Raw genomic sequence first — 10,878 nt, forward strand, 5'->3', positions numbered from 1 at the left:
TTGAACTGTCATCTTATGGTTCCTTTTGCTGCTTTATTGTAAGCTTCCCAGAGAGCCCACTGGGCTATGGGATGGCATAGAAATACAGTGGATGGATGGATGGATGGATGGATGGATGGATGGATGGCTTCTCCAGACAGGGCTGGTACAAGCACTGCATAGACCTGTGTAGTCCAGAGGTGAGGAACACACGTCCCTCCACGGTCAGACTCCAATTCCATCAGCCCCAGTCAGACCAGCCATTAGTCAGGGACATTGGGAGTTAGTCCAGGAACACCCAGAGGGCTGCACATTTCCCATCCCTGGTGCAGCCAGTGCTCGATTGATGGGTGCTGTACCCACCCCCCAATACTTTCCACCTGCCTCTGGAGCCAAGAACTGTATAATTCTGTTTGCACAGCCACCTCTAACCCAAAAGCTCAGCCCTCAATAACCCAGTCTGTTCAATGCCACAGGAGGACTGGAGCCATCAGCCCCGTCCGATCCGGCCACCAAGCCCAACGGGGACTTAACCATGGCAAGCCAATCGACAGCATGGCAGAGGCACCACCCCCCGGAAGCTGCAAGAGGGGAGTCGGCTCCAGGCGAAGACGCCAGCTGGAAGATCCGCTATGAAAAGTCATGGCTGCACCGGCACTGCTCCTCACTCCTGTGCAGGGATAGGCAGGCTCAGAAGGCCGGGCGGCTTTTCTCAGGACTGATGGCAATGAATGTGCTCTTTCTGGGCACTGCTTTCATCTGCAGCATGATCTTCAACAGGATGGTCATCACGGTGAACGACGTCTGGATTTTCCTGTCTGTCCTCAAGATCCTGGCCTTAAGCTGGATAGCATACTATTTACTGTTCACTCGGCGGAAACCACATGCGGTCATATTTCGGGATGCTCATGCAGGACCAATTTGGGTTAAAGGTACATACTGCTATTCCCTGTATCTTCTTTGTGATCTGTCAGTTTATCCACTGGAACAGTGGCACCTATTAAATAGTCACAATATCTATTTTCTCACTCTGCATACAAGGGGGTGTTGTTATGCGCTAAGCTTGTGCTTTGCTGGTCCATAGCACCTTTGGAGTAGCTTGAAATGGGCCATCCCAGCTGATCGCAAGATCTCTTAGCTTTACCACTATGGGCAAAATGTCAACATTCTGGAACTGAAAATACTTGGGGAGGGATATACAATGCATTAGTGTAAACATATTTATGACATGGAAATATTAAAATATGTACTATACACATGCATGCACCCACATGCACGATCACCCCCACCCCAACAAAAAGGGCTGACTCTTCCCTCAGTCATTACAGCCACTAGCTCCTTTAGTTAACCTGTAATAGTTCTCCAATTTCCCCTCTTAGATGTTAGGAAGCTAAGAGATGAGATAACAGACGCCCCTTGTATTAATAGCTGTGGTGACAAAATCCAGGCTGCACCTACAACAGAATTCTTTCTCAAAAAACATAAAATAAATAAATAAATAAATAAAGTTTTGCAGCAGAAGTGCCTGCCTTCCACATATTTTAGACCACACCTCCCACCATCCCTTATAGTTAGCCATGCCGGCTAGGGCTGATGGAAGTTGAAATCCGAACATCTGGAGGCCAGCACATCAGATTGAGGAAGGCTGAACTATAGGAATACTGTTGTTTTCCATGAAAGGGCTGGGTGCCAATTTGCAGGATGCAGAAGGCTCTTCCTCTGGCTGAATGGCCAGGGAGCAGAGAAAGCAGAGAAAGTGTTGCAGTAATAGATCATTACCTTCACCCAAATGTGCAGGTGGTCAACAGGGCCAGTGCAACAAGGGTGCCTCTGGGCTGAGTTATGTGCCCAGGGGCAAACACAAGCGAGACCCAGCCTTCCTTCCCCTGCCCAGACCACTCAGTCATAAACGGAGCAGCAGACCAACATCCCCACGCTGGCTGCCACCTTTTCTGACAAGGCTCCTGGGCATTCAAAAACTGAACATCATCCAGAAATGTAAAAGATGGTGCTTTAATTAGTTTTCAGAACTATCTACTAATCTCCCCAGTGTGGAGATTTCAGACAGGTGTAGCATAAAAGATGAAACAGATGTTTTAAAAACAGTGCTGAAATGAATAAACCTGTGTCAGGTTAGTTTGGGAAGCTTTATCATCCATTATGATGTGCTTCTCCTGTGAGGAAAAGACCACCTGCTATTAAAAGGCAGGTTGATATGAGAGAGAGGTTGCTCCCTTGGGAAGCTTGGTGTGCACCCTCTTTTGAAAAGCAAGAGAGTACAATGGACTATGGTAGGAAGCAGGAGCATAACAGATGACTGCCCCCCCCCACACACACACACACATGCAAGCACTTGGAAAAGCCTCGACTGGCATCACGGAACTACACAATACATTGCATGTATTGTGGGGTCTCCTGTACCTCACCCCCTCCCCTGCAGTCCAGGTCACCCGGATAGTTAAATCAAGGTGGGGACTGTGGCTGTCTAGATGCTGCACAGAGCACAGGTTTTCCACCTCTGGTCTGGGGTGACTGCCAACTCTATTTGCCAGTGAGGTCTCCAAAGACTAGCAGATTTTATAGACAGAAGCCAAAGAATAAATGAAGCACCTCCTCTTTCCCTGTTTCTTCATCTAAAGGAGATTTTTTTACTGTGAGCTATGGGATGGGTGGTGGGCATTAATTTTAGCAGGGGTGCTGTCAGGCCCGTTTAAGAATTGTATGCCAAACATTCCACAGTGTAGTTTTTCCTGGTGGGGAAAGCACATGGGCAGTAAAGCAGCATCTCTCAAATCTCCAGAGGAAGGTCACACGCCCAGAGGCCCACTAGCAGCTGCTCTCCGTCTTCAGGATCGCAGCCTGCCTCTTGGCCGCCTTCTCCCTCAGGCCTGGTGGTGGTGAGGGAAACCATGGCAAGGAAGAGCTCTGCTCGCTCATCCCCCATCCAGGGGCAGCTCCGATGAGGAAAAATGAGGAAGACCAAAAGCAACTGGTGACAACAGCAGTGAGGGTGCCTTGCTCAAGTGCCTGCAAAAAACCTGGATGTGGCATACACCACTACAAAGCTAATAAAAGCTGCTGGTAAGAACTGAGCTAGCCAGAAGTGGACAGATACTGCCTGTTCTGGGAACAATCAGAAACCCATGATACTTCTCCTTTTTGTGTGTGCTTAGGGTGTTTTCTACAGATGCCACTGCAGTTGGTTTGTTTTTATCATAATTTATTTGCTTTTAATCAAATATTGTTTGGTCTGTGCATTCATACAGGATCCTTACTACTGTTTGGAATTTTCAGCATCCTCCTGAATGTGTTTGATATTGGGCATACTGCCAGTCACATTCAGTGCAAATCCCAGCTGGAATTCATCTTCCCAGCCATAGAAATTCTCTTCATCTCCATTCAGGTATTAGAATTTGCATTTGCTACAGCCCAGCTTCTCCTCTACAGTGCTAGCAAAGGGGTAGCTGAGTCAGTTGCTTGCTGTAAATAAGGGGTTTGATCCAGATTTGGGTGCATGTAGCAGGACGTCCCTGCTTCCTCCTCCCAGCCCCTTGAACAAGCTACACAGAAGGTTGGGGCTCCTGCTGAATTATGGTGCAAGAGGGGCATCCTGGAAAACCAGACAAAAGCCTTCCATGTCTATCCACAGAAGGCAGAACCTGCACACCTGCTCAACTTACACTTGAGCACTTCTCTACACAAGGCTGTGGAACCACCGCTGATTCCTGTATTGTAGTTTCATAGCAGAATTGAGATCCAAGCACTCCCGGAAGAGCATTTTTCTTGCTTTCCTGCTACAGACATTATTTTTCCTCTTTTACAAAGTAATGTCCTTCCCTTTTACAATCAAATGCTGCATTTTTCCTGTTCTAAATAAACTCACTGAAAGTGTGGGGTAGACATAGAAGTGAAAGTGGAGGATCACAAGAACATTTAAAGAACCCATAAAGCACCATGAATAAGCAAGGAGCATACAATGAAAGCATCACGTAGAAAAGACTTCATATAGCAGCCTTCCACCTGATAACCTCCCGACAGATTGGCTACAGCCACAATTAGCCAGGTTGGATGGGGTGATGGGATTGTAATCAATACACATTAGGATAATGATGCCAAATGTATCAACTGCAACGTCCATGCTCTGCAGCCAATGAGGCAATTAGCCCATTGGCTGGGAATGATGGGGATTGTATAACACATCTGGAGGCCACCAAGTTGGGGAAGATTGGCATACATCCATTACATACAAGGCATGGTTAATAGAATTCCCCTTGGAGAATTCTAGGAGGAAATCCTCTGCAGTTTTCGTCCATTTCTTCTCTGCTCTTCTCCAAGGTTGCAGAAAAGCAGGCTAGGGAAAGAGGGCAACAGAGAAATCCATGGTCATCAAACACAGAGACTGAGAAAGCAAAGTTCTTGCCACCCACATACAAGCAGTTCTTCAGCATGTATGCGTGTGCATGTACACGTGTATTCAAATATCTGTGCCCAAGTGCAAAACAAGGCATGTGTCCAACTTCGTAATGGCTATATACTGAGAAGTGTAATTTTGCTCGCTGGGAATCCCTATCATCCCCAGCCAACATAGCTAACTGCCACATTTGCTTTAGATGATAAGAGCTGTAGTCGATATATCTAGTTCTACCATTCTATCATCCCCAGAGCTATCAAGAAATATTATAGAATATAAACTAAACCAGAACTGAACTATCACTTGACCAAGAATGTAGCCCATCATCTATTTCCATTTTAAGACACTGTATGCATTTGTGCAGAACTGTTTTCAAACTCAACACACTAATTTTATTCTCCACATTGGTTTTCAGACATACTTTATATGGTGTCATGCAAAGGACTGCACCCAAGTTCAGCACAACCTCACCAGGTAGGGAAACAGCAGCAGCAGCAAATTGACCAACCGGAATGATCAGAGGGGAACCACCTGTGGAAGGAGTAGGAGATCTAGCACAGATCTGTTTCACATGTATTTATTCACATGGCCTCTGGGTTCAACAGAACTGGTATGTTCAGGAGTTTAACTTGGGTTACGTGGGTGTATTTACACACAAGCAACCCACTTTTCAGAATTCCATGCAAGTCAGCCAGGGTGACTAACAACATTAAAATCAATGCAATGCAAATTTATTACAGCTAAATGAAAACAAATGACCCAGCTAAGAATGCAACCTACCAGATCAAGAAAACAAGACATGCCTAGCCAGTCACAGCCCAAATTCACTCTCCTATACATGGTGTTTAGTGGGCTCTTGAAGACGAGGAGCAAAGTGGAAGGTAGATGGGCTTCCTTCACAAGGAATTTTCTGTGCATGGCTGCCAGTCAAGGGGAGGCTGTATCCTGGGGGCTTTGCAGCAGCACATGGAGAAGAGGCTCAGGGCTAAATGATGCATGATGCTGACTGCTGAGCGTTAGCTTATTTATTCTAAACTAAACATGCACAACCCCAATCTGAATCAGGGCCACGTGCACTTACACCAGAGTAAATAGAAAGCCAAACCTCAGCCACACACTGTGCGATTAATCCACTGTGCAGCTTGATTCCCACGTATCAAGTCTCTCATGAGCAAGAATTTCAGGATGAGGCTAAACCAGGAAAAGCAGGAAAATAAAAGCATCCCTGTGTCCACCCTGAAAAACACGGGGAAGGGGGGTTACATGTGTTCTCAGAGATGCTTTGGGGCAGAGGGGCTCTTCAGAAGTGGGATGTGCATTCTGGGGAAAAGATGTCCATCCAGGTGTTAGGACCAGCCCTCCGCTCCATAGCCTTCACCTGCGTCAGGGTGGGATTTTTCACCATAGAACAGGCTAAAAGGGAAGGAGGCAGTATACGGGACTAGGCAAGCATTCAAGGAGGGGGTTTTGACAACCTAAACACGTCTCCTCAGTGCTTGTATTTCTTTTGGTTGTAGCAGCCTTGATTCACAATGGAACTGGGGCCAAAGGCATCCTTGATCTCCCCTTCTCAGAGTGTCTTGCCATTCTTCTTTCTCATGCTAGCAGATGGCTATTTTCCTACAGGATGATGCAACATGCTCCATCCCACACTATTCATGTGGTAACAGGAAGAGCAACTAAAAGTGAGATTATTTTTTCCCACAAGCAGAATATTTACCTTTAGCACACATATTGAGACAATCTTCTCACAATCTGTTATGTCGCTTCCACCTAGGTCCCCACAACTTTGTGTAATTCTTTGTGTGGGTCTCTCTATTCCCATAAACATAGCATACCAAGTATAGAAGTGACTGCAAAGGAAATAGGAACATGTTTCCCTCGATCCAACTGGGATAGGATAGGAACATCTAACTCAGCCTTGAATATTTGACACACACACACAAAATGCTTAGGTTATCCAAAGGGCATAATCCTATGCATGTTTAAACAAAAAAGTCCTACAGCTTCTACCATGCCCCAGTCAGCATGGACATGGGCAGCTGCAAGACTGTTTCCCATCTGAACATGTATAGGATTGTGCCCTGAGTCCGTAACCAAGTATGTTTGTTTGTTTGTTTATTTAGGAAGCTTCTATGCCGCCCCATTCGCCGAAGCCTCAGGGCGGCTCACAACAATATAAAAACAATATAATTGGAGACGTCCTGGCCAAAGATATAAAATCAATAAATAATATTAACCATTAAAATAACATTTGAATAAAAAGGTCTTCGCCTGGTCCCAAAAAACAAATAACGACGGTGGCAGGCTGACCTGTCTGGGGAGCTCATTCCATAGATTGGGCGCCACCGCAGAGAAAGCCCTCCTCCGGGTACTTACCCTCCTAATATCCTTCACGGAGGGTTCCCGGAGAAGGGCCTCTCCCGCTGATCTCAAGGGGTGGGCGGGCATATATGGACATAAGCGCTCCTTTAGGTAACCAGGACCCAAGCCGTTAAGGGCTTTATAGGTAATAACCTTAATGTTATGACCTTAACACTGAGCAATCCAAAAAAGAAAGAGCAAAAGCTTTTACCCTCCATCCCTACTCCTCCACTGTCAAAGTTTACTCTGCTTCTTTTCAGGCTAGGATCCAGGGACTGTTTTCTCTTTTTAAATGCAAGTTGAAGTTCTCGAGATGCTGATCTCAGGACCCAGTACTGAACAGCATATTGTGGAGTGGGTTCATGGATACACACATATCCTAATTACACTCCTGCTCCTGAAGGAGTGAACAGTACAAGTTTAAAACAATGCACTAAAAACAAAGTAACATTTTAGGACAATGGTTTAGGACAAAATAAAAACCGTTTCCTGGAATGCGGTTGCCTTTAGCAGGTACCAAAAACAGCAGAATGTTGGGGCGTGCCTCATCTCCAGAGGCAAGGAATTCCGTGGCAATGGAGCTACCCCCTGAAGCCTCCTCTTGTGGGTGGACTCCATTCAGGCCTTGGGTCCATGTAGAACCACTGTCCTCCAGTGACCTCAGGTTGGGAAAGCAGAAGGCACTCTCTCAGGTATCCGGGTCCCAAATTGGGCAGGCCCATGTGCTGTTGAGTCACTTATGAGTCCACTCCCATATGATCAAGGGAACTAAAGCCATAATGCCATGAGTTAGTGTAATAAAGACCAATGGTGAAGATTATAAAAATGTGTTTCTTCTTTGACAGATGTGGACTAATGCTGACCTTGACCAGTAACTTCCTGCTGTGGCTCTTAGCAGTGACCAACGACTCTGTTCACAGGGAAATTGAATCAGAACAGAACCAAACTGTGCAGGAATTAGGAGGCAAGAGTAGCGCTTTGCTTTTTAAGTCTAACAAAAAAAAATCTGAAATATATATTAGATAAACACACTGTAGAACTTCCTTCAATCTATGTGCATTTCCACAGAAACCACTTGTAATTGTGAAGACAATTCAACAAGGTGTTAACCTACTTATGACATCTAATCAAAGAGGGTTTGTTGCTGTTTGATTTTGGGTTGTTTGGTCAGAAGCAATGCATAGCTTTATTAATACTGAGGGCCCTATTTCCAGGGGTAGACAACCTCTTGGACTGCATCTCCCATCTACCCTAGATAGCTTAGCTAATCATGTGGGATGATGAGAACTGCTGTCCAACAACCTTTGGAAGGCCATAAGTTGCCTGCCCTTGCTGTGCACTCTGCTATGTTGAGGATTAGGAGATGCCCATTCCAACACAGCTTCTTCCCCAGTCTATTCTAGAACGTAGGGCTCCAAGCCTTACACCAGTGTACAAAAGGGGAAAGAAAAAGGACCGTTCTCAAACAGTGCTATTCTTGGGGCTGCAGATCTTTCCAACTTCCTTACAATGGGCCAACTTGGCAGTATTTTAATCCAAGCAATGAATTACCCAGCTATGGCCTGGTCTGTGAACTTCACATTCTCTGCATTAGAGACAAGAATAGAAACCACCAAGAACAACCGATTAGGCAGTATTCATGAGGCATCATAGTAAGGAACAGGTTATTGTACCTTCCAACCTAACTAGTACCAATACAAATAGGTCGAAGGAAATCCCCCCTACAGAGGCTAAGTATTAGTATCCCTTAACTTTATGCATTAGATTCTAAAGGAAGTATCAGAGCCATGTTCTATATGATCCTGCCATTCTGTTTTGCTGCAGGCAATGGAACCAGTTTCTGCAAGTGCTTGAATACAACAGCCTGTAAGGTCTTTCAAAAAGGCTATATTCTGCTGTACCCATTCAACATGGAATACTGCCTGATCAGCTGCACCATGCTCTTTGTCATGTGGAAGAATGTGGGCCGGCGTATTAGTCAGCATCATACGACTATCAAGCCCAGATTCGAACTCCATGGAGTATTTTTGGGGCCTCTGCTTGGCATATGTGCAACTGTAATTGGCATCTCTGTTTTTTTGATGTATCAGATCCAAGCCACCGGTTCCTCTCCTAGCTACCAAGCATTCATACTTTATTATTCCTACTACCTCCTTTTGTTGCCTTTGATGACATTAGGGGCCTTAGCTGGGACTGTCATCCACAGCCTAGAAGAAAGGGAGCTGGATACATTGAAAAACCCAACACGAAGTCTTGATGTGATCTTGCTTATGGGAGCAGCCTTAGGCCAGATTGCTATCTCGTACTTTTCCATTGTAGCCATTGTAGCCACCAACCCTACACGTTTGTTGAACAGCATCATCTTAGCCTATTCGGTGAGCCTTATCATTCAGCACATCACCCAGAACATCTTCATAATTGAAGGGCTCCGTAAGCAGCCAGTGTGGGCAAACAAAGAACCCAGCCATTCTACACATTTGACACAAGAGTCTACCCCAACCCAGAGCTTACCAAATGAACACATCACTGGATCTTATGGCTGTCAAGAGTCCTCCTCATCCATAACGAAAGAGATAGAAAAGGATAAAACAGAAAAATGTGAAGACAGTTCTCCAAATAGCTACAATCAAGAGATAAGACAAGAGATCCAGAAAGCCTCACAGAGCTACATCAAGAGTTACAGAAATTTGAACTGGAAAAGGAAAGCTCTGAAGGAGATCTCTAGTTTCTTGATCATGTGCAACATCATAGTAAGTACTTGATCTCAGTACATATAATTAATAAAGCAATCCTGTGTCTTCTAGACAGCATCTAAGGGGTAAATGAATGCTGTGGATTACCCCCTGCTAATTGGAGACAGAACTCAAATCTCAATGATCTGACTGTGGGTTTTACCACTGGCAGAGGAAAGTTCTTATGTCAAGGTTGACATCCCAACCTTAGTGAGGAAGAAATAGTCATTCTGGTGGTAGAACAGAGGGTAGGAACAAAGATCTGCCAGATCCACAAGCTTCTCAGAAGCTATCCCTCCTCACAGCACCATAACTGAGTTAGCCTCAGAAGCTTGTCTAATTGCATTTAAGAAGGAATGGAAAGCAACCGCAATATCAACAACAAAGTTTTGCCATTCCTCCTATCCTTCAAGTCTGTTGCCAGCATGGCATAGGATGGCTCCAAGACCTAAACCCTTCATCTAAGAGCCATCTAATCCATGGATAGTCTGTGTTAGAGTATATAGTAGGCACTTTCAAGCACTCTCATGAACAGTGGCAACTGTGACAAGTCCTTAATATGGGATGCTGATCAAGATCCAGAAATGGATGGTTCTTTGCACACGGGGTCACATTGGCAGCAGAAGGTACAGGAGACAGTGGGCACTGCCAGATGGAAGGCTTCTAACATTACCAAGCAAAAGACATTGTACAACTATTCCATCTTTTCCTCCTTAGATCTTATGTGGTAAGGAAAAGATGGTGGAAACAACGGTAGCAAAACAGGGACAGTGATGTCTGAACGGCCTGAATTTTATGAATAAGGCAAAGTGATAGAAGTCTTCCCTGGAAGCACGTTCTGCAGTAATGCATGAGCCAAAGTTGTTCTATTCGGTCATTGAAAGCAGGGAACTAGGCAGTGTTACTAAACCAAACTAATATTAACATCTCAGATTCCTGTTGTTTTTGCATTTTTCCAGCTGTGGATCTTGCCATCATTTGGAGCACACCCAGTCTTTGAGAATGGAATAGAGCAATCATTTTATGGATATTCCACCTGGTTTGCTGTTGTCAATTTTGGACTTCCCTTGGGTGTGTTCTACAGAATGCATTCTGTTGGCAGTCTTCTGGAGGTATATATGTCTGCCTGAAGGAAGCCTGCACCTTCTTGTATGAATGGGAGACTAAGAACCACAATGAAGCTTATCGCAGTTACTAAAGCAGCACTGAGCACAATTATTATCAGAGCGCCACATTAAAAAGGGAGATTTGCTATCTCTTTTTGAATAGTTTACTACAATGGGAAAAAACCTATCCTTGTATGTAAGCAGTCTATTCTTTACTGGAAATATGCAAAATTGTCACCATCCATGAATGATGCATGTGTCACCCAAAAGAGCCTGAGAACTGGAC

At 45.0% G+C, this 10,878-nt stretch overlaps 1 protein-coding gene across 1 annotated transcript; it reads left to right on the top strand.

Moving 5' to 3' along the window:
- The first annotated feature begins 514 nt into the window (after positions 1-514).
- On the top strand, positions 515-10,616 carry OTOP3 (otopetrin 3). Its single transcript, XM_044454057.1, has 7 exons — positions 515-911; positions 3,246-3,382; positions 4,806-4,864; positions 7,600-7,718; positions 8,579-9,202; positions 9,323-9,504; positions 10,446-10,616. Exons 1-7 carry the CDS (start codon positions 515-517, stop codon positions 10,614-10,616), a joined length of 1,689 nt encoding a protein of 562 aa, XP_044309992.1.
- Positions 10,617-10,878: the final 262 nt, after the last annotated feature.

This window comes from Varanus komodoensis, unplaced genomic scaffold (assembly GCF_004798865.1).
Source record: "Varanus komodoensis strain SLA01 unplaced genomic scaffold, ASM479886v1 scaffold7_1, whole genome shotgun sequence".
Taxonomy (NCBI): domain Eukaryota; kingdom Metazoa; phylum Chordata; class Lepidosauria; order Squamata; family Varanidae; genus Varanus; species Varanus komodoensis.